This window comes from Didymosphaeria variabile (assembly GCF_027946475.1).
Source record: "Didymosphaeria variabile strain IMI 356815 chromosome Unknown scaffold_2, whole genome shotgun sequence".
Lineage (NCBI taxonomy): Eukaryota > Fungi > Ascomycota > Dothideomycetes > Pleosporales > Didymosphaeriaceae > Didymosphaeria > Didymosphaeria variabile.
The window spans coordinates 864,002-889,973 of NW_026611621.1; the positions used below are offsets into that span (position 1 = coordinate 864,002).

At 52.4% G+C, this 25,972-nt stretch overlaps 11 protein-coding genes across 11 annotated transcripts; 5 read left to right on the forward strand and 6 right to left on the reverse strand.

Moving 5' to 3' along the window:
- Window positions 1-134: 134 nt before the first annotated feature.
- N0V89_001979 (uncharacterized protein) lies at window positions 135-3,539 on the forward strand (the record flags this gene model as incomplete). Its single annotated transcript, XM_056210790.1, has 1 exon — window positions 135-3,539. The coding sequence occupies one exon, from the start codon at window positions 135-137 to the stop codon at window positions 3,537-3,539; it is 3,405 nt and encodes a 1,134-aa protein (XP_056074263.1).
- An 855-nt stretch (window positions 3,540-4,394) lies between these two features.
- Window positions 4,395-5,312, reverse strand: N0V89_001980 (uncharacterized protein; the record flags this gene model as incomplete). The annotated part of the gene is made up of 1 exon (XM_056210791.1): window positions 4,395-5,312. One exon carries the CDS (start codon window positions 5,310-5,312, stop codon window positions 4,395-4,397), a length of 918 nt encoding a protein of 305 aa, XP_056074264.1.
- Window positions 5,313-6,571: 1,259 nt separating this feature from the next.
- On the forward strand, window positions 6,572-7,516 carry N0V89_001981 (uncharacterized protein; the record flags this gene model as incomplete). Its single annotated transcript, XM_056210792.1, has 2 exons — window positions 6,572-6,866; window positions 6,927-7,516. The coding sequence occupies 2 exons, from the start codon at window positions 6,572-6,574 to the stop codon at window positions 7,514-7,516; spliced, it is 885 nt and encodes a 294-aa protein (XP_056074265.1).
- Window positions 7,517-8,972: 1,456 nt separating this feature from the next.
- Window positions 8,973-10,318, reverse strand: N0V89_001982 (uncharacterized protein; the record flags this gene model as incomplete). The annotated part of the gene is made up of 2 exons (XM_056210793.1): window positions 8,973-10,254; window positions 10,311-10,318. The coding sequence occupies 2 exons, from the start codon at window positions 10,316-10,318 to the stop codon at window positions 8,973-8,975; spliced, it is 1,290 nt and encodes a 429-aa protein (XP_056074266.1).
- Window positions 10,319-10,388: 70 nt separating this feature from the next.
- Window positions 10,389-11,237, reverse strand: N0V89_001983 (uncharacterized protein; the record flags this gene model as incomplete). Its single annotated transcript, XM_056210794.1, has 1 exon — window positions 10,389-11,237. One exon carries the CDS (start codon window positions 11,235-11,237, stop codon window positions 10,389-10,391), a length of 849 nt encoding a protein of 282 aa, XP_056074267.1.
- A 255-nt stretch (window positions 11,238-11,492) lies between these two features.
- On the reverse strand, window positions 11,493-12,387 carry N0V89_001984 (uncharacterized protein; the record flags this gene model as incomplete). The annotated part of the gene is made up of 2 exons (XM_056210795.1): window positions 11,493-11,915; window positions 11,971-12,387. 2 exons carry the CDS (start codon window positions 12,385-12,387, stop codon window positions 11,493-11,495), a joined length of 840 nt encoding a protein of 279 aa, XP_056074268.1.
- A 1,548-nt stretch (window positions 12,388-13,935) lies between these two features.
- N0V89_001985 (uncharacterized protein) lies at window positions 13,936-15,390 on the reverse strand (the record flags this gene model as incomplete). The annotated part of the gene is made up of 3 exons (XM_056210796.1): window positions 13,936-14,268; window positions 14,319-15,151; window positions 15,210-15,390. The coding sequence occupies 3 exons, from the start codon at window positions 15,388-15,390 to the stop codon at window positions 13,936-13,938; spliced, it is 1,347 nt and encodes a 448-aa protein (XP_056074269.1).
- Window positions 15,391-18,437: 3,047 nt separating this feature from the next.
- Window positions 18,438-20,321, forward strand: N0V89_001986 (uncharacterized protein; the record flags this gene model as incomplete). The annotated part of the gene is made up of 5 exons (XM_056210797.1): window positions 18,438-18,776; window positions 18,837-18,991; window positions 19,092-19,545; window positions 19,599-19,716; window positions 19,774-20,321. The coding sequence occupies 5 exons, from the start codon at window positions 18,438-18,440 to the stop codon at window positions 20,319-20,321; spliced, it is 1,614 nt and encodes a 537-aa protein (XP_056074270.1).
- A 598-nt stretch (window positions 20,322-20,919) lies between these two features.
- Window positions 20,920-21,822, forward strand: N0V89_001987 (uncharacterized protein; the record flags this gene model as incomplete). The annotated part of the gene is made up of 1 exon (XM_056210798.1): window positions 20,920-21,822. One exon carries the CDS (start codon window positions 20,920-20,922, stop codon window positions 21,820-21,822), a length of 903 nt encoding a protein of 300 aa, XP_056074271.1.
- Window positions 21,823-22,342: 520 nt separating this feature from the next.
- Window positions 22,343-23,626, reverse strand: N0V89_001988 (uncharacterized protein; the record flags this gene model as incomplete). The annotated part of the gene is made up of 1 exon (XM_056210799.1): window positions 22,343-23,626. The coding sequence occupies one exon, from the start codon at window positions 23,624-23,626 to the stop codon at window positions 22,343-22,345; it is 1,284 nt and encodes a 427-aa protein (XP_056074272.1).
- An 81-nt stretch (window positions 23,627-23,707) lies between these two features.
- On the forward strand, window positions 23,708-25,673 carry N0V89_001989 (uncharacterized protein; the record flags this gene model as incomplete). The annotated part of the gene is made up of 3 exons (XM_056210800.1): window positions 23,708-23,912; window positions 24,414-24,462; window positions 24,761-25,673. 3 exons carry the CDS (start codon window positions 23,708-23,710, stop codon window positions 25,671-25,673), a joined length of 1,167 nt encoding a protein of 388 aa, XP_056074273.1.
- Between the last annotated feature and the right edge of the window lie 299 nt (window positions 25,674-25,972).

The following is a 25,972-nucleotide window of genomic DNA, read 5'->3' on the forward strand; positions in this document are numbered from 1 at the left end:
GTTACCCTGTTTGCTCGACAAACCCACTTGAATCAGTAACACGTCACGGTTGAGCACACTTTTTTTGGAGACACCTGTAGCACGCAACAGAGCACGCTCGAACACAAGTAAACCACACACACACTCCCGTCGCTATGGCTCGCCCCAGCGGCCTCGCGTCGGACCACCATCCAGAAGGCCCTGGCGATGCTCCTCGCCGCCGAAAGGCTCGCAAGAGCACGCCGTCCGTCGACCTCTCACAAAACAGCAAGCGCCCTGCCTCGCCCTCGGGCGGGCAATCGTCACCCGCGGCCAAGCGCGTGCGGATGGCATCCGACGATCACGATCAACTGGCCCGCGAGATGGAGGAGTCTGTCTCCCGCGCACAGTCACAAACGCCAATCACCGTTCGCAAGACGATTATCCGCCATGCCCGCCGCAACTCGGAGCCCGTGGTCGCCTTTGCCGACGACGAGGAGGACGAAGACGAGGATGACATGCAGTTGACACCATCAGCCTCGACCCAGCCACTGCCTGGCCTCACGCCCCATCTTCGCCGTATTGGAGCCCCCCGGGGCCGACCCACCAATGCCACCCGCCGTGCCCGCATGTCGATGCCCGCCCAGATTCGCGTGGAGTCGGTCGACGAGAGCAACGGCAGCCAGATCCAGTTCGCGCCGTTCAAGGCAACCATTGACAGTCGCACCCGCCGCAGGCTCAAGCGCAACCACCTTGCCGAAGAGTACAACGATCTGGAATACCATCAGAAGGAGGATCAGAGGCTGCGAAAGGCCTACATCGAGCTGAGCAACCAGCTCAAGGAGAAGAACGCCCAAATCAAGGAGCTAGAATACCAGATCGAGGCTCGTCGCCTGGGCGAGATCAACCTGACTGACGATCAGACTGAAGATCTGCGCGAGCAGCTTGGTAGAGCGCGAGAGGAAATTGAGGAGCTGCGTGCGTCTTCAGTCTACCGCGGCGACTCACGCGAGACGAGCGCGTTTGACCATAACATGATGGACGGCGCTTTTGACGATGATGACGACGAACCGTTCTTGGCCATCGATCCCAACGACCCCGATGGCCCCGACATGGAAGATGCAGAGCCTCTGCCAATGGGCGAGTACGCTACGCGTGTACAGGCGCTGTCAAGCCAGGTCACTGTCGATTCATTGAGGACGCTTACACAGACTAGCTATGACTCTTTGGCCGAAGTATCGCAGATGGATCCCACTTCAGTCCCGGATAGGATCTCTGACAAGGCGATCAAGCGGTATGAAACTGAGATCGACCGGCTTGTTGAGCAGCTGGCCGAGGCGCAAGGCGCACTACGCGTCCTCTCTATCGAGCTTCAAAACCTCGATATCCTGGCACCAGGCGCGTCGACGGATACCATTCTCGCCGAGACCCGTCGTGTCTTCGAAGATCTTCGTGAGGAGATGGAGAATTTGCTGCCTGGGTGCTCTCTTGGCCTCACTCAGGCTGCATTCCTACGCAAGCTACCCACACTGTTCGAGGGCCTCCTATCTGAGCTGGGCGAGAAGACGACCGTAGCTGAGCAGCACTATCAAGAGGCTCGCGTCATGCGCGCTCAGTATGAGAATTCTCTGGGCCTCTTGGAACGCTCTGAAGCCCGCAACGATGACCTTGATAACAGGATTGCTGACTTGCAGCGAGGCAATGATGGTCTTCGCACGGAAATCGCGGACCTCGATGAGCGTGTGGCCACCTTGGACGCGCTCACTAACCAGCAGGATGCGGATCTCAAAGCGAAGGATAGCCAGATGCACGGCCTCCAGGACGAAGTCCAGGACAAAGAGACGGATCTCACCCGCCTTCGGGATTCGCTAGAGAAGTACCGCGCCGAGCTCGCCAACGTCATTGAGACAACGAACCGCACGGAGGCGCAGTTCAAGGAGACTATCGCGGAGATGCAGCAAGAACATGCCGCTGAGATTCTTGAGCTGCAGACCCGATTACAGGACGAAAATGCACTTCACCTACAGGCGCAAGGCGAAGCAGAGCAAAAGTCCGAGTATATCGATGAGCTCCAGGACCACATCAAGGGCATCGAGGAACAAGTGACTGCCCTCGCAGAAGATCTGGAACAGCTCCGCAACCGCCTCGTCACCGAAACTGAGGAGCATGACCAGTCCAAGGTCCTTCTCCAAGAGGAGCAAGACCGTGTCTACGCTCTAGAGAACCAGATCGAGAATCTGGAGGACAAGATTGAGCACCTGACGGCTGAGCTTGCCGAGACTCATGCCAATTTGGATGCGGAGCGTGCCCAGCGAGAAAAGACTGAAGTCTTGCTCGATGAGGCAAACACGCAGATTGCAGATCTGCAGGAACGCCTCCGTGCTGAAGGACTGGAGTCTCAAGGTCTCCGATCCAAGCTGTTCCAGGTCCAGCTGGAGCGGGAGGAAACGATGAAGAACCTGGAGGAAGATGCTCGGGAACGCGAGTCTGCCTTACAAGAGTCCATTGACACCCAGACACAGGGCCGTCAGACTGCCGAGCAGATTGTGGCTGATTTAGAGCTGCGCGTTACCGAGCTAGAGGCGGCCATCGCTGCTCGAGACGAAGAAGTCGCCCGCTTGACCCAGGAACTCGCCGATACCGAGAAGGACCGTGATGAGCACATCGCAGACCTGGAATCGCAGCTCGCCGATCTGAAGCAGAAATACGCTGCTTTGGAGAACACCTCCAACAGCACGATCACTTCCCTACAAGCCAACATCACTGATTTGACAAACGAGGTGAATGCACAGAAGGCTGAGATTGAGCGTATAACGGCTGAGGCCGCTGATACCGAGCGTGACTTGCGTGAGGAGTTGGCTCAGAAGGAGCAAGAGGTGGCCCAGCGAAACCAGGAGTATGCAGAACTCCAAAACAAGTATACTCAGCTTGAGGAGGAGCACACGCAGTCAATTGAGACCTTCTCCACTGAGCAATTCCACTTCACACGTCTACAAGAGAAGTGGATCCGGGGACAGCAGACCATGGAGGAGAAGATCCAGACCCTGGAGGCACGCATTCGCGACTTGGAGGCTGCAGCGGCTCAGGCTGTGCTCGACCACGAATCCGCTATCCGCGAGAAGGAGACCGAGATCCAACAGCTCCACCTCCTGGCCGACACTCGCGCCGAGACCATCGTTGAGATGAGTGCCCAGATCGACACGCTCAAGGAGACCTTCGCTCAGCAAGAGCTCGACTCCCGCCAAACAATCGACACCCTCCTTGACTCCCAGCGCCTACTTCAAGAACAGAACGAGGACCTCGCCAACTCGCTCAAGAAGCGCAACGCCGAGACCCTGGAGGCCGTGCAGGCTATGCAGGTCAAGGGCGTGGTGGTGAAGAAGCAAAACACTAACCTCAACAAGGTTGCCAACGGCAAGGTGACCAAGGTTAGCGAACGCGTCAAGATCGGCAAGAAGAGCCGGGCCGGCAAGATTGTCAAGGAACGCAAGTGGAGGGACTCTGGGTTCGGTGCCGACTCAGACATCGAGAATGAGGAGGTCGATTTCGACGAGCCTGCACCTGAGGCAATCGTTGGTTAGGTGCCGACGTATCCCTCCCCCTCACATCTAAAGGATGCGCTTGACTATGATGAGGATTGTGATCATTAGGTTGGAGATTGTTTGACTTTACTCTACGGACTGTTTGCTTACACACGTCACGGCCGCACATCGGGATTGTCTTTTTTAGACACGGTCCTGAATTTGTCGTTGTTCAAGCCTTCCCTTCTTGTTTATCTCATTGATGGAATAGCGCTTTTGCATACGGCGCATGGCGTCTGTTGGAACAAAATGGCTCATGGAATGAATTACAGCGAGCGAGTACATAGCATACGCCCTAATGACGGTGTCGCATAGGACACGGATGAATATGCATTTTTCTTCATTCCTACATCAAGATGTTCTGGCTGAGTGATGTATCAATCTGTGAGTCGGATGCTTTTGATACTTTTCCACTGCGTCTTTCCTTTGCCTCTCTACATCCCTGCCTCCGTCCTCCGCACATCTGATTTTATGAGCTCCTAGTCTCTATCCCACTGCCTTCGAAGCGCATCTTTGTCCTCCTGCGACTGCGACTGGCTTTGTGTTCTCTTTTCCAGATCCCGGCAAGCTTCATGGCGAAGTTCTGCTGCTGGTCTGGAGGTACCTGTGCCACGACGGAGAAGGTGTCACTTCATCTTTCTGAACAGTTGAACGAATTAGGTAGTGACATTTAAATGGACGTGCTCGGGACTGTGTAGCTCATGACTAAGAAACATTATGAAATAATCAAATCAGATCATTGCCACCGCAACACTGAATGAAATAGTTCCCTCAAATCCGGTTCAGGTAGGCTGCCTTCTCCCAATCGTGGCACCTGAATGCTGCAGATCCAACACCTGTACGGCAACACCGCCTTCACAACCCTCGCGATGAAAACTCCTGCTCAGTCCAATTCCACAATTTCTCCGCTATCTTTTCGTCTTCCGCCGTGTCATTCCGGTAGTTCCTCTTCTTTAGGGGCGTATAGTATGCGCCTGTTTGTATCTCTTTAGAGGGCCCTGTCGCTGCCCATAATTGTCCAAGTGCGCCGGTCCGTACGCCCGTGAAGAATAATTTTATAACAAGACTGAAAATCCACGACAAGAAGGAATGGTTGTTTAACGTGTTGTTGGCGATTCCCGTCTTGACTATTCCAGGATGAAGTGAGACGCATTTGATATTTGGATGGCGCTTTGCCAGAGACTTGATGAAGTAGAGATTTGCCAGCTTGGACTGGCCGTATCGAGCACGGCCCGAGATGTCTGCTTGTGGAGTCTTCAGTTGAGAGAAGAGGATGCCTCCCTTGGGGGCGAACTGGGATGCCTCGGAGCTTAGTTGGACTATACGAACGTCGCTATCTGGGAGATTTGATGTTTTGTCGAGGAGAGGAAGGAGAAGCCTGGTGAATAAGGCAGGGCCCATGTGGTTGGAGCCGAATTGCATCTCGTAGCCATCCTCGGTCAATCCTGGAGGAACTCCCATGAGTCCAGCGTTGTTCAGGAGCACATCTAAACGATCATATTGCTCCAACACTGAAGCCGCAGCCTTTTTGATCGAGGCGAAAGACGACAGGTCCAAGTGCAGAAAAGCAATCTTGCTATCAGGAACGGCGCTCTTAATTTCTTCGATGGCTGCTTCAGCCCTGGCCTGCGATCGAGCAGCCATGATGATTTGACGCGGGTTGTGCTTTGCAAGTTGGAGAATTGATTCTTTACCGAGTCCGCTGTTCCCACCTGTCACAAGGATAACCCTGCCGGCAAGACTTGGAATGTCTTTGTCTGGTGAAAAAGACATGGTGATGTTAAGGACAGGGGAATGGAAGAATCACGTTAGTTGTTAAGAGAGTTGCACAAGATGGTCATGTCACAGGATAGATAGGTCTTTATACGACTAGGCGTCAAGGTTCTTCAATCCACCAAAGCATTCGCAATGAAGGGGTCTTGCGGTCCGATGTGGCGATTGATAAGGGGAGCTGCACAAGGACCAAATCCAGGACGAATACAGCTGTTGACGAACACTGTCGGCATGATCATTGTCCCGGGCGTGTGGAAATATCTGAAGGCCAGAATTGGCATGATAGTAATCGTCGGCAGACCCTACACGCTAAAGAGCATTATCAGGCTACTAGGACCACGGCTCATCATTGGGTTTTCGGCCCGACTCAAGGTCGTCGGGAATCACACGTACACGGCGTGCTGCAAGTTGCACGGGCCGCGGATTAAATCACGGATTAGTGAACAATGTTAAAAGGGACGGACGGCTTAGCGTGCGATGGCGGGTCGAATCTATCGTCTTCGGGGTGATTTATATCCCGTTTCAGCTTTGACGATGTGGTACAACATTTTTCCGTTGGATACTGATGATAGAGCATCTCTATGTGTTACGAAAACGAACTTCACGTTCTTCCATCTGCGCGTGTACGATGAGAATGAAGGGTGCCCAGTGCGGTGATGTTCACTAATCATTTTCATTCTGCAACTTTACCGCTGCTAATGAATGTGTTGAGCCACCTTCTACTCAGTGTAGAGGCTGGCGAAATTGATGCCATATTATCTGGATTGAACAAGTTGCGGGAAGGAAAGGTATCCCGCAGCAAGTTGGTGGTCAATTTGCGCCACTAAAAATTAGAGAACGTATTATCGTTGTGTCAAGAAACTACTGTTAAGTTACATATGTGCTGCACCTGCATAAGCTTGGAACCTCGAGCTCTAAGATACTTCTCCACCGATGAAGTTGGAACATAACGTTAAGAGTGTCCTAGTCTTTATTGCTCGGCTCACTAATACATGCTTCGACTACATTGATCGGGTTACTATAACTTGGAATTGCTTATCTAACTCTCGGGTGCCTCATGAGAACTTACTAGTAGGAAGATCAAACGTGATTCACATTGGAAGCAAGTTGCGGAATTTCGGACGAATATTCTGTCCATAACATTTGGGACCTATGTGTCTTCATACGCGAAAAGCATAAAGAGGGATCATTTGATCTCCTTAATTCGAACCCAGCACGAAAACTACACGAGATCCTCAATCCGACGACACATATTACCAATGTCTGGCTCTTTGCGTCGCCTTCAGATAGGCGCCTGTACTCTCCTCGCGGCCGTCAGCGCCTTACAACTTCCCGAATATACCGGATTGAAGACGTCTCTCAACAACAGCATACTGGAAATAACATTCCATAATGCTGATTCTTCTGTCAACCTGTGGAATCAGGATACCTCGAATGGATTGACGGATATCGTGAGACGGCTCCAGCGAGATAACGAAACCAAGATTGTCATCTTCAATAGTGACGTCCCAAGATTCTTCATGGCCCATCTGGATCTTTCGATGCCTGATCTAGGTATGTAGTGATTCCAGTACACGCGCAGGTTCGCTCGCACGATTCTGACAGGTGGTGCAGTCGACAGTGTCCCAGCTTTCGCTGAGCTCATGTTCAATATTTCCACCCTTCCCCAAGTCACCATCGGTGCAGTAGAGGGAAGGGCTCGCGGCGCAGGGAGCGAATTGCTTGTATCTCTCGATATGCGCTTTGCAACCAAGAACGATACCCTCTTCGGCCAACCTGAAGTCGGAAATGGACTTTCTCCTGGTGGCGGAGGCAGTCAGTTTCTCCCAGGGCTGATCGGACGAGGACTAGCTATGGAGTACATCCTCAGTGCGAATGATATCAATGCATGCGAAGCCGAACGAATCGGCTGGATCAACAAGGCATTTGACACTGCCGAAGACATGCACCTCTACATCAACCGGCTGACTTCACGTCTGCGACTGTTCCCTCAATCGGCCTTGTCTGGAGCAAAAGCTTCCATTAACCGCCGTTCATCGCCAACGCTTGAAGACATCCTCCGCGATGCGACCGCTTTCCAAAAGCAGCTGACCGAGCCCGTCGTATCAGAGTTGGGCGTCAAGGCGAATGCACTTGTGGAAAAATCGTCCGAATTTGACGTTGAGCTCAATTTGGGTGAGGTTATTCCTCAGTTGTATGATTGAGATGGATAGAAAACACAAATTGCAACGAAACAACTTAAATAGCATGCGCTGAAGGCGGCAAGGCGCCACAGGAGAAATCGAAGGGTGCACTGTGCAGCTTCAAAGCACAGCATCGATTGCTTGTTGGTTGTTCGTTCTTACATAATTTGTTTTTATCCACGATGTACTTCTTCTTCTCACTCTGTGTAAATTACATAATACTGTTACTTCATTTAAGGAAAAGCCCTTCACCCTCTGTCCGTGCGTTCTCCGATCTAGTTAGCGCATCTTCCACATCCCGCCAAACTAGCCCAACTCAACCGGGTTACCCTCCAGGAACTCTCAGTGCAGCAAGTCTTCCAAATGCTTACCTGAAATGGACGTCGATACAACATGCTATGCCGCTGAAACACACACGCGACGTCTTGACCCATAGCATCGGCAGCCAAGCCGTCGCATCGCTCGCTGCAGAAGCCACTCTGCGCGATATAACACCAAACACCCGATATTCTCCCGGACGGAAACGCCTATACGCGTGGAACAGGTCCCGAGGTTTGTCGTGGGATTTAAGCTTAAACAGACCGCGCCGCGTGGTAATCGCTTGACTTAAGCCCTGCGGGAAGCAAACCACCGGTCGCGTATCGACACAACCTGGGACTCTGTTCCAAACTTCAAGCATCGCATCGCATCGCATCGCATCGCAGCCATTCTCCAGCCGCCGGACCTGCAGCTTACCTTGATCAACTTCCTCCATCCATCGATATCCCAGTCCCAACCTTTCCACTCCTCACACCTCTCTCTTATCAACGTTACCACACCATGGGAAACAGCGACGACCTCCGCGCCCAGCAACTCACCATCACCGTCATCATCCTCTTCGGCATCCTCTTCGTCCTGCTGCTCCTCCTCGTCGCCATCTCCCTGCAAACGTGGGCCCTCTGGAAACTCGCGCGCAGCGTCGTAGAATCGAATACGGAAGACGGCGTGCGGAGGAAGAGTAACGCGTGGATGGGGAACGAAGGCCAGCGGACGCTGGTGGGGCATGAGGAGAAGGAGAGGTTTGAGTAGGGGAAGGAGAGTAGAGGAGGGGGTGGGACTTGGGAGGAATGGTTGGGTGGAGTAATGGGTGGAGGGATCGGCGGAGAAGAAGAGACTTGTGGGTGTGAGCGGGAAGAACATTCAAGACGTGGCTTCGGAAAGGAGGGGGAGGAGGTGTGGAGATGTGCATGGTGGACGACAGTGCGTGGTGTGCGCATGCCGATGATTTATGAATGAAGACGGTCATTATTTACTGGGCTTCCTGATCGAGGCGAGAAGAGGGCAAGAATGACGAGAGAGAGCGAGGATTCTCGATAGTGGATTTGTATATAAGATTGCGCATCTGAGCTTGGAGCGACGCAAAACAGCTTGGAGACTTGCAAGGAAAACAAGGAAGACGAAGGAGCATAGGAAATTGAGAAATATTCCAATCCAACCATCACCGCGACCGCGACCGCGACTCTACTAGCGCTTGCCTCAGCGCTGAAAACTCCTGCCTCAGCAAAGCCATCTCCCGTCGTAATCTCTGATGTTCTTGTCTCAGCTCTTGCTCCCCTGTGATAGAAGCCCTGCTCCTCCTGACTCCTAGCAGGCCGCTCTCCCTCTTGCGCTTTCCCGGGCTCCCAAGCTCGTCCTTTACGCGCCCCCGCTTCTTCTCATCGTACACTTCTTCGCATCTTAGTTCCTGATCATGTAATCCTAGTTCGAAGCTAAAGTCTCTCTTCTCTTGCTGGCCAGGTAGTGCTGGAAAGGGACTTCTTTCAGCAGGGCTACTTGTCCGCTCCTCGAATCTGCGGTCCTCATCGCCCTTCTCCCATGAAAAGCTGCGATCAACGAAAGAAACTCGACGCGGGCGAGATGAAGAGTAATTCTGCGTCAATGGAGCTGGCAATGGTCGAGAGAAGTTCGGGCTTACAGGAGAAGAATCTTGGGCCTTGATAGCTGAGCGCGAGGGCCCAGCCTGTGTAATAGCACTTGGGTGCTTGTACTCAACAGGACTACTCCTTCCCGTTGGCTTCTGTGTCGTAGGTGGTGTCATCCATGTTTCCGAGTCGGATGATTGGGAGTATACCGATGAAGAAGGGGACGGTGAGCGGGATCGCGACACTCGCAATGCATCGGAAAAGAACACATCGAATACTTTCCGAGAGTCTGTTCTTCGAAGGACTTCCTGAACCGCAACAGCAGTGGGGCTCGTCGGTGCCGTTGGTACAGGACGACGGGGTATGGAGTATTTAGCAGGATCCTTGAACGTTTCCGTTGCTATCCTCGGTCGCAGGAACGATCTTTTCCTGACAGGCTCTAGAGCCGCTTCAAAATGGGAGGTCGGACCGTTCAAGATATCCGATCTTCTGCGGCCAAGACACGACGTCTCTGGCTCCCGCGAAAATAGATCTCTTCCACCATCAAAGCGGATAGGACTCCTTTCTCGAGAAACTGCTTTCCTCTTGACTGTGCCTGACGCTTCCTCTAGCCCTCCGCTTGAGGACGTTTCGTAGTGGGCAAATATGGACTTCAGCACCGAGTCGTCCTCCGCTTCCTCCTCGAGACAAGTCGACAAAGAGCGGTTCCGGCGGGGCAGGGCTGAAGGTGCGCTCATGTCGCCCAGCCAATCGAGCGCAACAACAGGCGCATCCATCTCTACCTTATACAGCAACAGGCCGATCATATTGAAGACAAGCACGTTGCCAGTCTGACACCCAACTGCAATGAATATCTCCCTGCCTTCGTACCTTACCTCTGACTCTTCTCGAGTCGAATCGCCGCCAAGGAGCACGTGTCCATCGCTTCGGCCCCTTGACAGCACGGGACCAGCCGATGCGATAGCCAAGCATGTAGCAGGCCCATCGACGTGCTACGTCCTGAGCACTTGTCCGCGACCTTCAAGGTCTACTAGCCGACAGCGTCCATCATGACCCACACTGACTGCTCGAGCTTTGTACCCGGGGATGAACTCAGCAGCGGTGATTCCACCCATCGCTGGCTTGTGTAGCTTCCTGATGCATCCGATCCGCGTCGGCCGAAGCAGGAATGCTTGCGTCTGATTGTGGTGCAAATCTTGGTATGACTGGCGGCGCGTTGGAAGCGCCAACCTATACAGCGAAAGTGTACCGTCCTGGAAGCCCAAAAGGAACGAGGTGTACGATGGAGTCGGGATCTCGTTTGACTGGAAGGTAGCGAACGCTGCGGGGGATCTGGCGTCTGCTGGCTGGAAGCTCACCGAGGCACTGCCACCGAACCTCAAATCTTGCAAGTAGATCTTCGGTGGGGCAGGCGACGCGGAAAGTAGAATGTTTCCGTCCGACGAGATGGAGAGGATGCTAGGTGGTGAAGGGTGTATCTGAGGTGGCGGGAGGAGCTCACCCGTCGGAATGCAGTAGGCTTGTATCGAAGTGCTGAGCGTGGTGGTGAAGTAAAGAATGCGCGAGTCGGGCGAAAAGACAAGCAGACGAGGCTCGCCCTCGTAGTGCTTTAGCGCATACTTCTTGTCACCTCCGCGCGCAGGGTCGTGGAAGATGACGAGCTGGCTATCGGCAACCACTAGCAAGCTACTGTTGTCCTTTGCTGCCCGAGCGTTCACGATTCCGTCCGATGTGCATTCGAACAGTGTCCGTTTCCTTGCGGAGCTGCTGTGTGCGTAGATGGTGCTTGGGGTGGCAATGAATAAGCTGAGGTCGACAGGCAGCTCGTCTGCGCTCGTCATGATGTGCACTGTGGGTTAGTGATGCAAGCTGTAGGTTTGGTCTGGTAGCACCGGGTGCATTTAGCTGGAAGACCTCGTTAGAACGCAGAATAACGGGCGACTAGTGCATCCGCTAGGCAGTTGACATCAAGGAAAGAACAGTGCACGCAGAAGGAAAGAGCGAACGATGATGCAGAAGCCCATTGAACGGATTTGCAGAAAACGAAAAGTTATCATGTTCGCGTTAGCTTCGTAAAGACATGCTTTTACCTCTCCCTACCAACAACTCCTCTCCTGAAAGCCCAATCCGTTACACTTTCTGCTCTGCTCACACCCCGCCTTCCACCCGTTCCACCCCTGCAGTCTGCTCAAGACATCATGAGCATAGTAATTGCTCTTTCCCCTATCAGTCGACAAATCCTCATTATCAATGTGACCCGTGTTATACACGTAAGCAGCCGCATACGGATTCCCATTAATGAGCTGCGTATTGATCCACGTCAGCTCGGAAGGGGAAGAAGCATCGCAGTTAAAATACGACAAGAAGCCGGGGACGCTGGGCGTGCCGTAGGTGCCATCTTCAATCATGGCTTTAATACTGGTCCTAGGGGAGGATGGGTCGAAGCGTGCAGAACCACGGTGTTGCATCAGGCCGCAGGCGGTGCCTTCGGTGCAGTGGATGGAGACGTTGCCGCTGGACTGCTGAGAGTTAGTGTTGAATCCTGGCGAGGAGAAAAGGGGAGTGAAACTATACCTCTTGCATGATTATAGCCAGAATTAGCCGTGCATCGACTTTGCTGTCGAAAGCAACCTCCTTGATGGCGGTCTGGAGGTAGTCGTTGTAGTCGTTCCCGCCATTCGCAGTTTCAATGACAGCTTCATTGATCTCCCATATTTGGTCGAAGGTGAGCCAGTCGTCCTTTCCAGGGAAGTCTTTGGCCTTTGGTCCAGCGCAGCTATAGACGTTCGCGGGGTCGTGGGGGGCCGCAGGTCCTTTCTTCGCTGGCAGCGTAGTCACCTCGTTCTCACTGTCCTTGGAGTACTCGGTATACCACGCATCTTGAAGATTCTTATGAAGCTGAGACGAGGATGTGCCATAACCTTGGTGCTTTTGAAAAGGCCAGGCCAAAGAGAAAGGTAAGAAAAAGGGAATGTATTGAGAAGACCGCATGATGCACTGCGAACAAAGACTTGAAATGAAACAACAACTCAACACACTTAAGACATCGAGGACACACCGGCTCTTAAAAGTCTTGAAAAGCCAGGTGTATGTCTCACACATCACATCATGTCTTCACGCCGTCGCCGGCAAGAAGCGAGTACGCACGCCGCATCGCTACACTCATCTTCGGATACTTCCCGATTAGGTGCCTTACGACACAATCATATTGCTGCTAAGCACTACACTCCCTGGTCATCTCAAGCACGGCAAGGTGGCGCCGCCCAGAGGGGCCGAGTGGATTGGTGGAGGTATCGACTCCATCAATAAAGGTCGGTTGAGACGGCACGTTCTCCGCAAACAGACAGACGTGTGCGGTGGAGAGTCAGTAAGAGCCGAGGGCGGATGGGCGTGGTGCAAAGGGAAAAGGACAGGTGTCGGGCGCTGTTGGCTGCAGGCCTGTGTAGCTGGGGCTGCAGGAACTCAGCCGGGGAGTTTAAAGTTGCGCCGGATGCTACGCCGTACCCGTGTGTGCAGTACGGCTGCTGTAGAGTGGTAATGTCTATGATGTGAAACGGTAGATCGACACACTGCCGCAATTGAACGGCGTATGGAGCACTGTCAGCGGAAGCATGACCGGATGGTAGACATCTGAGGTTGTGGAGTTGAGATGTGGAGACCCTGCGCCGAGTTTGGAGGCGAAGCTGCTAGCCTATGTGAGCGTAGCCTTGTCACCATCGATCCAGGAACAGGCACGGCCTTCAGCCTCTGCCGGTCTGGACTCTTGACCTGCATACCTGATATCAAGGGTCTTGCGAAAGTTCCAAAATAATGCACCATAGGCTCTAGAGGGAGCAATAATATATCCTAAAATTTGGTTCAACCTATCGCTTCACAATTCGGACCCAAGTCGACATTGCCAGCTCATGGTGGCCGACACTAGAACGTAGACAGGCTCTCGCAATGATATGGAAGACTACGATACAGTACCGGATTGCGGCTTCAAGCACATTTTGCAAAGCGAGTTGCCCTAGGCTGCTTGCGGTCTACCGTTCTTATAGCCAATCTTCATGATATCTTGACACGAGGGAATGAGGATTTGGTGCCAAAGGGACCAGTTCTTTGTGTCAGCCACTGTGGCTCATGAGATGTACTGACACTATGTAGCATGCTCTGCAACTACATCGGGGTGCGCCATGTCGCTGAATCGATCGAGTGACCCGTGTAGACTGTGTTCAAGCCGCAGCCGTTGATGGCGGCACCCCAGTAAAGGCACGTCGTGTGGCGTGTTCAGCACACAGAACCTAGTGCATATACAGGCGTACAATGCGAGAAACAACTTGTATACTGGACGTGACTGACCCCAACTATTGAGCATGTGCTGTGACTGACCGTTGCACAGAACCCGAGGCTAGCTTGAGAGCGTTCACCCTGAAAGCGGCCTGAGTACAGCTTAGGAATACTGTTAGTCGGCATGGCACGACTGAAGTATTGGACGAAAGCTGATTCGAGATCGTGATATGTATGCCATTGAAACCGTCGCAACTCGGTGCATGTGCTCTACTTTAATTTCGCAAACTGCTTGCCCCATTTCGCGGCAATCTCCTCTTCGCTGAATTTACGGGTCTTGCTGCGCAACATCTCTGCCCTTTCTTTCATGCTGAGCTCCATCTGATCACCCATCGGTACCAGGCATTTGGCGAGGTGCTCGTAATTCTTCGCCAGCAAGCTGAAGGTGATCATTAGGTAGTCGATGTTGTAGAAGACGAGGGCGTGTTCGGATGAGTATGTGGATTTTTGGGCGAGAAAGGCAATGGGATGGTCGCGCCAGTGACGCATGGGGTTCAGATGGTGCGATGTGTGATAGCCGTCATTGAAGCAGTAGCGGTTGCTCTATGTTGAGTTAGTCACGTCCCTGTGATCTGGGACAGCGCGGTACTTACGGCAACGTCGATCACGGTGATGCTGGACCTGAAATCCGAATCTGGCTCGGTCTCGTCGACGAACGCATGCTGCCCCCAGTTGCCTATCATCAGACCCAATCTCATGATTGCCAACGGTACGAGAAACACGAAAACGGTCGCCCGCGCATTCACATAGGTGAACAAGGTATACAAGCAAACATAGCTGGCAATCTCGCACGCACCCGCCTTGAGTGCTAGCTCAGGTTTGCGCGTGCGCAGGAAGTATCGCGGTAGATCAAACCAGATGAGGAAGTAGAATCGCCCGAGGTAATGTAAGAAATGCCAAACATCGTCTCGCTGGTATCGTATCGTCGAGGAGAGGTCATTGGGGCCGTTGCCTTCGACGTGGTGGTGCTTGACGTGGTGGAAGTAGTACGAGTTCCATGTGTGGCCCATCATCGGGTCTAAGATGTAAGGGAAGGCCAGATCAACTGCTGAGTACGCCTTGTTTAATATGCCACGCATGTGAATGTGCTGGTGCATCATCAACGTGTATGAGCCCATGTAATATAGCTGCATGATGGAATGCAGCGGGCCGTGCCACCAGTGGAAGTTGTAGAAGAGGTAGATAGCCGACGGGATGCTTGTGGTGAGGTAAAGAAGCAGGTGGGTGAGCATAACGACGTCGGTGTCGACGCGCACAACGGAGCGGCCCCATCGCACGTACGGTTCGACGATGTATTTGCGGAGGAGGGGGTTCGTAATGTTCGGATAGTCGACGGTCACGAAGACGGTGGGCTCGAATTGGTCGGAAGTGGGATTGTTGAGCTCTTTCAAATGTGCGAGAGCCTGCTCTTCGGCTTCTTGGGCATCTGCATCGTATCAGCTCTGGTGGTGATACCTAGGTAGGAAGGCGCGATGGAGACGTACCCTCCGGTGAGGCTGAGTCGAAGCGAGTGTGCTTCTTGCCAGAGTCTTCTGAATCCTGAGAAGGCTGCTGCTCGGTGCCGTTAACCTTCTTGTGTCTATCATAGTCTTTCTGTAGAATGTCTAGGACCATGCGGTCCTGCGTCGTAAGCTGCGCATCGGGCTGGAAGTAGAGATTGACCATGCTGCGTTCGTGGGAGCGATGCTAGGTACAGTCTAGCTGCAGCAATGCTACGTGTAATATTGGCAAGAATGTTCACAGAGTCAAAGGTTTGAGAAGCTGTGCAACATATACAAAACGAATGAGGGAGTGTAGTTGTCTAGGAGGGGCTAGTCAGGTACCGAGGGGCGTCGAAAAGTCGGTCTGGGCACAACGCCGGCGCGTCGCCACTCGCGGCTCTGCGGGATGTGTGGAATGATCGACACGTGATGTATCCACTCGCGGACGACGACTCTGAATACTGTCTCAATCAAGGCTGCAAAGGGCTTAAGAGTATGCCAAAGTATGCGTGTCTTCGCTATCGCGTCCCGCAGGTTGGTACGCGCTGCTTCAGGGTTTCACTAGCGGCTTGTTGTGATTGGCTACTGCTTTTCCTGCGAGCTTCACATTCCGTCTTTGATAAAGTACCTAGGTACCCACGTTGTCTGCATATGAATTGAAGAGCCTTGGGGCCTCGTTTGAAAAACTGAATCAGCTCAGTAAGATGTAGTCCCAGAATTTGGTGGAACCGTCTACGTCACTTGAAACTGCTTGCACGATGACTGCGGACTGAGCCCGCTGACTCTATCCACGGACACCATACCTACATGGAAAATACCGATACGTCTTCATTGAAATTTTCTGTCAGGCGTTCTCTTCGTCGCGTCGCTCTTGTGTGCATACAATGCAGGTTAAAGATAGTTCGCTGTGACGCAACACAACCTGCCTGCAACCCGTGGACCGCTGCTGTAGGGATTAAAAAGAATGCGAGTACAAGGAGTCGCGACGTGGTAGGCGTCCACGCCGGCCTGCCATTTAGATAATGGTTGAAGAACCTCGTTCACCGAATCATCTTTCCGAGACTTTCAGAAATGGGACAGATAGCAACTCTCGTGGGAAGTGGTCATCCGAAGTTCCTCACGAAGCGTTTGCGATGGCCTGGAATCAGAGAACTCCGAAATCACGCTATCGAGCGGTGCACAATTAATACAGGACTGGATCGACCAGCTCTTGACTCTGTACTACACATACTTACATGTGTCGCATCCGTGTGGCCTTCCAATATGGGCACTAGAGACGAGGAACGCGACGGAAGAAGGATTATCAGACTGTTCTTCCCGTCCTCTTAGACATTGGCTCGATCTTCACCCACTCAATCGACTCAAGGCCATTAGCAGGAGCCGCGGCTGAGGCAATTAAAGCTGGATGGTTGAATCCAGCACGATTTATGCCCAATCCGTACTTCATACAAGCGTTATTGCTAGCTTCGATAACATTTTACCAAAGCAATGAACCCGAAAGAGGCCGAGAGTTGCTGGACGAAGCGATCAATGGAGCATTCATACTGGGTATGCATCAGAAGGATTTTGCCGCGCAGAATGGCAACGAAGACCCAGTTGTAGAAGAGAGCTGGAGGCGGACTTGGTGGCAGATTTATGTCACTGATATCCATATTGCTGGTAGCACACATTCTTACCAAGGACTATCAGTCAAATTGCCCATCACGACTGACTTATCATGCGAGGAGCGATGCTACGAAAGAGGAACAAGCTCTTCTCTGTGCACATCTGAGTGCTCAGCTTCCATTAACAGGATTCCTAGGTCATCCCCTTGCCAGCATCTCTGAAGAATTACGACACCCGAGCGTTCAGCGAGATGGAATTTTCGTCGTTCGCTCACCTAATTGGTTTTATTCAAGACATTAGCAGAGTATTTCCAACGAGACGACACATCGATCTTGAAAATGCCAAGGTCACTTGCGCAAATGCTGGTACAATGATGACAGCATCCTGCTCACTACTACCTGCGCCAAAACATAGATTCCTACGGGACGATGGAACCGTGGACGGATTGCTTTTCAAGGCTAACATACTAAGGTCCACGTACGTATTCCGCTTATGTGACATGTCAGGCTTGCTGAAAAAACTTCAGATACATTGTTGACCTGCACCGTCAGCTGTCGAGCCTACGTTTCCACGACATCGAAACTATTTTCAATTGCGCCCCTCCGCCGCCGCCCGAATCTAAGGAATTGATCAAGGAAGATGCGCACATCGACACAACTAAAGTGCTGTTCACACTCGAAAAGGTCGGACGGTCTTCTCACGCTACCTACACGCTGCTCGGCACACACGCCAGTCATCCTCTGTATGATTGGGAATATGACCATCGCGCCTCTATCCGCAGGTCGATATATTTTCCGTGAACCAACATTATCACTTGAGCGCGACAAAATCCGTCTGAAGATGCCCAGGTAGGCGTTCTCCAAGGGCTCGGCGAGTTCTGGCCTGCAGGAAAACGTGAATAGACGACCATATGGAACCATAGCGCAAGAGGTTCTAGCGTTGAACGAGGAGGAAATGCAGATTACAAGGACAGCAGGGCCGCCGTTGGATTTGCTCGACCACAATTTCTAATGAACTAGGCCTGTGAGCTGTTCGGCAACGGCACTGGTCCGTTTTCTTTCGGCATCCCTGTCGGTTCACTTGTGTAGAGCATCACCAATTACGATGCGTTTGGGATGGTCGAATTAAATCTTCTATTGCTGCCTACAACAAGAGTGACTGCTTGAGCTTATTGTTTGTGGTCACATTCAACACCTACAAACTCATGTCGCTTGTCTAGCGCATGTTCAACTGTTCGAGCGCCACAAAGGTCGCTACGATACCTCTCGCAGGTTGTAGGGCGCTTTATGCGTCTATCTGTTGTGTGTAATATCTGCAGATTTGACCCACCAGCTATAACAACCCATTGCTAGTCACGAGTTCTTACATGCCAGAACGTTGTCCCTTGAGGACCTAGGTATCGTTCATGTCGACCTTTAGAGCCGATTGAGTGAATGACTATACCGTACTTGGCTAGCGCGTCTTGGCATATACAAACGGATGCGGCAGGCAGCTGTGTAACATGCTTGCACCTCTTAGCTTGCACCTCTTCTCAACACACACGCTTACCACCCTGTCGCGGCCGCACTTCACCGAGGCCGGGTTTCGCTAACTTGTCCGCGCAGGGATTATTAATACATTGCGTCCATGATGCAGCCTCATAAGAAACTGTATCGCGGACCGCAGGCTGACGCAGCCACCTTCGCGACGCAGCAAGAGTTTCTGGATAGTTTGGTACCCATACCGATGGAGTCGGTGGACGACAACAGCCGCAAATGCTCCTATTGCTGGAAGTTATACGGCGAGTCGACCCCCGGCAACGACGACGCTGAGGAGCCCGTGAGGTTCAAATGCGATCATGTGTTTGGTGAGAAGTGTATGCGAGCGCTGTTCGCCATGCGAGAGCCAGCTCGAGTAGACCTGAAGCCCCTCTCATTCTCGCCGGGCTCGAGAGGTGCGGATCTAGGTAGCCGCCTAAGTGCATATGTAAGTCGACTCAAACTAAATTAGGCTACCCAGTAAGTTATCAGCTGACTCTCAGTTCAGATCGATTCTCAAGGCGTAGAGAAGAGCGCGTTGTTGACCGGCGGCGATCGAAAGAAGTACTTTGTTCATCTACTTCAAAAAGTCATGCCAACAATGAAGTCGTACCCTGGCGACCCCAGGCATGGTCATGCCGTCGAACTCCTAGGCAAAGATTGGTAAGTACTGCAAGTTGTCTCCTGTGGTACAATACATCCTGGGGTAAAACAGCGTGTGCAGAAATTTGCAGCTCGAGACGTACACTGACTGGAATTACAGGCTCAGGCTTGTCTTTGAGATGTTCAATCACAGTGATCCCCATCCCGGCCACTTCCACCTCCTGGAAAATGCCATAATCATGGATAGCGAGCACCCTATCCAGCACTTACCATTTACAACGTCATCAATGAGTGCTTACGGCACTTATCCAACACCAACGTCTGCCATACAGCAGCCTGATTATGGAGGTTGGATCGGCTCAACTTGGCCTCCGGGAATGCCATCGCCAGCTGCGTATGCCATGAATCCATTGGCGGTACCGTACACCTCTTGGGCACAAGAACAGCAGAAAATCAAGGAGCAACTAGAGAAAAGCTCCCCCACCTCAACCGCATGGCCAGACATATTGGCGAGCAAATCGGGACTGGATAGCCTTGTCGAAAAGCACAAAGAGTTACTGCAAGAACATAAGCAATTGGATGAGCAACTAAACACTGCTGGAGCGGACCAAAAGGTAATGTTTGCACTTCACATCCTAAAATAAGACGACGTCTCACATCGAATCAGGCGGCCCCGAGTATCTGGGTCCCTTCGGCCCCAACATATTCAGCCCCGCCAACACATTCGGGCCCAACACAGTTCCAGAAGTCGAGCACGCCTGCGGAGAAGTTAGCTCAACAGGATGGTATGTTCCGCTTCTGCAAAGCAGATCCAGGGGTAACATGATGCTGACAGTACGCAGCTAACGAGCAGAAACGCATCAAAGCCTTCATAAAGCAGCTGGCGCGGTCTTTCGCAAGAGTGTACGAAGCCTACGAGCGACACCAACATGACGAAGCCGTGGTCGGAAGCCTCCCGCCTCCAGTGAAGCTAAGCCTTGCGGACACGAACAAAACCCCGTCGATGTCGCATGCGCCTGCGCAAGAACTTATCGAACAGTATCTTTCTCACTCTCCAGTCTTCTTATTGACGGCCATCGTCCACGAGAAATCTTTGGGCGCAAAGGGTATTGAGGTTATCCAGCCCTGCTCTTACGAGCATATAGGTACACAGGACATGGATGAGGACGAATCTGACGAAGACGGATTAGTGGACTCTGATCGAGCACCGGCAGTCTTCGCAGGCAAAACCGTCTTGCTGAAGCGGAAGACTTGCAAGAAATGCTGCGCCAAGTCAACATCCCTATCATCCCCCCTCCCAACGCCAGAGTACGTTTTCTGGCAGGACAACAAGAAGGTACCTGATGACTGTCCGATCTGCCGGCGCATTCTTTTCAAGAAGAAAGGTTAGCAGATAGGTTGTATTGAGTGGACTTTGACGATAGCTGCATTCTGTACGGGGCTGCAAAAAAAAAAGCCTTTTCAAATGATTGGGCGATTGAGGATTAGCATGACAAACGACCTAGGCCTGGGACTCTTGAGTTACACGGCAATAGGCATTGCAGAAGCAGGCAGTTAGAGGCTTAAAGCCAGACCATCCATGTATAGCATTGGAGAATGAAATCAAACCACTTCTAGTCACGTGTACAACACGGTCCCATTTCCATAGTCACGATACGTTGCTGATTTCACTGCCGTGCGGTAATTGCCCAGTGACCCTGTCCGCCTTCACCGCGGACCCCAGGTTGAGTGGACAGCGCCTTCCATGTTCATAAACAACCCGTTCCCTAGCAGCTTCTCCATGCCTCGACCTCGACGCGCAACCTACCAAATCAACCATGTCTGCTCCCAACGCACAAACGCTTGCTGCTGCCGCCTTGGCTTATTCGTCTATTCCATATGGCCAGCTCTCGCCAAGTATGCAGCTGCTCGCGCCGCCCGCACATAAGACTCGCGATGGGGAACACGGCGGGGTTACGACTCCATCAATTCACTCTTGGCAGCCGCACATGGACCGAAGCAGAGCAACACCAGTAGCGAACAAGCGCAGTGACCAAGCTGCTACGCAAACATCTCGTACCTTTACCACGCAAACTGCGACACGGCCGCTATTGGATATCACCCTACTTCCCTCGCTCCTTCAATACGTCGACAACGACTTGTTGCGCCGGCGCTCCGAACACAATTACCCCCCCTCAGAAAACAACTTTTGCTCAGCATGTGGTAAGCTGCACGACGCAGCGAAGGTCCGATCGACCTACCTCCCTCTCACGTGCGGCTGCTGGATGCACTACCGCTGCTTCATCGACCACGTCGTCGGCCAGGACGCCAACCGACGCGGCCATAAGAACGACTGCTGCCCCGCCTGCGGCACTCGTCTCTTCATCTGGGAAGGTATCGTCGCACTCACACTGGCTCAACGTACTGTCGTTTGGATGCCTGGTACTAAGTTTGCATGGCGCGACTCGTACGTTGACGAACACACCGGCTATCTCGTCACCTCTGACAAGTCTGCTTACGAATCCGACTGCGCACTCATCTCCGGCCTCATTCAGAAACGCTTCCTCGACATGTTTGCGCCGAATGCGCCGGCCCCCCGGTATACGGATGGCTCGCCGGATCTTACGGCGTGCTATTACAAGGTGCTTCAAGACTTGGGTAGCTATGGGCGCCCTAGGGCAAAGTGGTTGAGCTTCAGTCGTACCGGTGCGCAGGATGGAAGCGTGGGGTTGTCCATGTTCGGGATGCTCGTGACGCTCAAGATGAGAGGTTTTATGATTGAGCAACATTCGGCGATTGTGGAAACGGAGGGTTGGGCGGACTTTGAGAATGCGAGAGAAGAGTTGCGGGGGAAGATACTGAGGGATGTTAGGGGCAGTGGTTGGAGTTGGGCGGCTGTTGAGTCGGCGTGATGCCCTTGCTATGAAGTGGCTTCTAAGAGTGCAATGTCAGAAGCATTTGTGGGCATAATGAGCACCAATATATAGGACCTAGCGTTGAGGTTTTGTAGTAGCTCATCAAGCTTGGTCGAGGTTCTTGCATTTCCATAATACAAACACGTTAATGGCATTTTGCAAACAGATGATCGATGTTCTACGGGCGCAATGGGAAAAGGCATGCACCTCCAAGACTTCACCATGTGTTCACAATACCGCAAAGTGGGAATACAGAACTCTGGGATTCGTGTACTTGCCACTCAAATGGTTGAGCCCATAAACATTCTTTCCGAAAATTCCAAACTCTGTCATCCAAGCCGCTGGTGCCTCATCCTCCAATTGGAGCAAAAGCCTCCCAAAGTCCTACCCAGTTTGTCCATTGCTCTATTGCTTCACATACCAAAGCGGTCTCGTTCCACTTTCACGTTCAGACTTCCTGTAATCCAATCCCATCATACCTCATATCCAGAGACCGCCTTCAGGCTCATTTAGCTCTTCAGCGACGGAACCGGAAGAAAATAGCATGCTCCCCAATCATGCAGTACCCATCAGCACGCACCTGAACCTCCACGAGAACATCAGGGTGCCTCTGAAGAACCGTATGATACCAACCATCATGCGCTATCGTTTCGACGTTCGCGAACTCGCCCACGTAGTGGTAATTCCGCATGATGTTACTACGTGCCGTTTGGATTTGCTCATCCACGGTAAGATGGTCGGACCTCCGGGCTGGAACGGCATTGGGAGCGGGCGCAAGAGCAGGAGCATAAACACGAGCCGCAATCGGAGCCGAAGAGGCTGAGCGATGGCGCGGGTCCAGAGGTGAGCCTGGGCCGGGGGTAGGGCTGCGTCCGAAAAGGACGTCTGGTAGAGTGCCAAAACGTGCGTGCTGGGGACTTGTGGGCGCGTACCAAGGAATGGGGTCAGTATCTCTAGCAAAGCCCTGGGGGAGGTCTAAGCCGGTCGGTATGTGTGAGCCTGGTATAGCTCCTGCGTTGTTGCCTGGCTGGACTTCCTCGTCATCCGGACCCATTTCTTGGGTCAGCCCTTCGAGCACTCTACGGTGCCTAGCGTCTGCCCTGCGCTCACGGCGGGCTCGGCTCGCACGACTGACCTGAGACATGGTACTTACACGACTATAGAGGGCGTCTCGTAGGTGATCGCGCTGGATTTGCATGTTTCGCCGTGCTTGGTGTCGACGACGAGATGGTGGACCGAGCATGTAAAGGCGCGCATCTTCGTCATCGCTGTCGCCCTCCTCGACTACGACGGGGTAAGCAGCCCTGCTTCGGGAGCGATTGTTTTCGATATCTCCATCGCCATCCTCAAGGGATTCCCTGATGAGGGCATCAATATCTATACCATCGTCCTCAGGGTGTTCCACAAAGAGGGTATCGATGCTGTCTCCTCGAGTTCGCGCATTGTTCGCATTCGCTTCGCCATGATCCATCGGGTCGACATTGGGGTTATCAAGCTCAGACCAAGAAAGGTATCCGTGGCTATGACGTCGTCGCCGGGCTTCCTGGAATAGTTCATCGACGGCAAATTCTTGCTCCTGATCGTTCATCGCCACTTCGTCGTCTTGCTCGGGCTCCGCGTACACACCAGCTCGAGAGGCGATCTCTTCCGAAAAGACAGGGTAAACCTCCTCGACAAGCTGTACTTCATCTGGAGATCTCCTCTGTAGCACCGCGGCTTCGCCCATCTCTTGTACACGTGCCCTCATGGCGGCCATTACCTCGTCTGGATCGAGCTGAGCAGCCGGTGTGGGCGCATTCATCCTGAACAGCTTCGTGCGGCACAAGGGGCAGGTGTTGCGGCCCGCGTTGTTACTAATGTGCCACTTAACCAGACAGCTGAAATGGAAGAGGTGTTCGCACGGAGTTTTGACGACCCTGTTGTTGCAATATTCCGCTGGAAAGTCGGTCTGGCAGATGCTACACGTGGCCCCAAGGTCTTCCGCTATACTCCTGCGGCGACGAAAGAGATCGTTTTGATAGTCAGAAAAATCGGGCAAGGTCGCATTGATGTTCATGGTCGGTGGTCGACGTTCGTGCGTGGCGAGCGTGCGTTGAGCGTGGTAGCGCGGCGCCCCCCGAACCTCGTGGGCTGAAGCTCCCAGAGATGTGCTTGCAGGTTGATCCATATGGTGTGGGCGTGGTGGCGTATAGCCCAATTATGCACGCCTTCTAGCCTTGTTTATGAGGGGCAGGCTCCTGTCCATGGTCGGGCGGTGAAGTGGACCGTGGGTTCACCGCTGAGGCTGTGCGCTAGGAACCACAGGTATTTTCAACCCATACTAGTAGGCCCGCCAGCTATGTGTAATTGAGAGGTAAGCACTGTGTGAAATAACCATACTTGTTTTATTAAGCGAAGGCCATGAAATTTGAACGACGTTTTGTTCTGGTAAAGCACAGTATGTATCGTAGGGTTCCGGGCTTAGGGAATGCGCTTTCAATGCCAGTCGAACTCCTTTCAAAACTTCCCTGCCCTGTCTGAAGTTTATGAAAAGCTCCAGTTCCCCCCGTAAATTGCAGTCGATGTTCACATGCTTCTAACAAGACTAGGCGAAAGCTTTCAGAGACTTACATTCTACAGAGACAATGGCACAACAATGTCAGATCCGATGTGAAAGAGGTTTTTGCGGAACATCATGCGGATACAATGCTGATCATCCTGCTTATAAAAGCTGCCTCAACCATCCGCGTCCCTTATTCAGTTACAGGAACAACATACGCATATCTGGCATCATGCGACACAATTCGAATCTCATAAACTCTTCTGAGCAAAAGATCGTATCCGATTACGAACACTTGCTTCGAATTGCAGCGTTAACTATACGTGAAGGGATAGGGGCGGATTGGAGCCGTCCTGGAGATGCCATAAGCACTGTTGCTGACAGTTTCATCTGCAGTAAATTTGGTAATTCCATACGCACCGCAGTCAATGCGCAACCGAAATGGGAAGACGACTTCTTGAAGCCTCTCCTTGAGACTTGTGTCGACATTTGCACAACAACCGAGAAGGATGCAAGGGCCGTTACGCAATCCGTGGCTGTCGTGCTTCTCGCATACGATATCATTCGTCTACGTAACGCAGTTCTGACGCAGGCAGACTACGACTTCGTTGAGAATGCCTTCGACCGGTTCCTATCTGTGGACGCACTAACTGCCATTAGTGAGAGCGTAAATGCTGAGTTCGAGCAGTGCTCAGGGCTAGGCATTGATTTTGCTGCGCTAAATGCTCTTTTCATCCTAGAGAGTCTGCTTAGCGAGACTGCGATTCACTTCGAGCAAGAGGATACAACTGCGTGTGAGCTGGTGCCTATACTTTCTGACCCTAAACCTGTGGATATACCAGTTCCCGCGGCTCTCGTCAGTACAGCAGTTCCATCGCAACCTCAACCGCAGACTGCCATTTCACGGGACGTCCAGATACAGTATTATCTCAATCCAGGGTGCGCGTTTGAAGTCGATTGCGTGACATCCATAGACATTCCAGGTAAGGCTCTGATGCTTGAGACAAGTGTTGGACGTCGAGTGCAAATTGAGGAAGGCGTCATTGTTTCGGAAGTGAAGGGCAAGTCACGAACCGTCGAGGTCCGTGCGCCTACGGCAGATGGCTTTGATCTGTCGGCAACTGTAACCATTCCTCCATGCAATGACTACACAATCGAGAATGTCATTTCTGTGGAACGGGTGGATGAGATGTTGGAGTGGACCATTTTCGAGACGGCAAAGGCTACCATCTGGGTGGGTAGCGGACGGTACGAAGTCGAACGTATTGGGGCTTCAATAAAGGTCAAGAACGTGTACACTTCTGATTAAAGCCTCTGAGCAATCACGAAGCATTCTGAGTGGTGGACGAGACTTCTGGGTACTCGGGACTGTCGATCTCAACTTTACAATTTCAACATCGAACTAGCATATCTTTTTTCCTTAATAAATCATACATGCAAATAGTAGATTCTAAATCAAATTGCCAGTGCACTCAGTTTTCATTTCGATATGTCGAATGCAAACGCTGCTATGATAATGTTCCTCACTGTGGGTCGAGGAACACCCTGCCACAAGTTATCGCCGGTCGAGGCCTGCCGCGTTCATTCATTCCCTTGACTCCGTAGAAC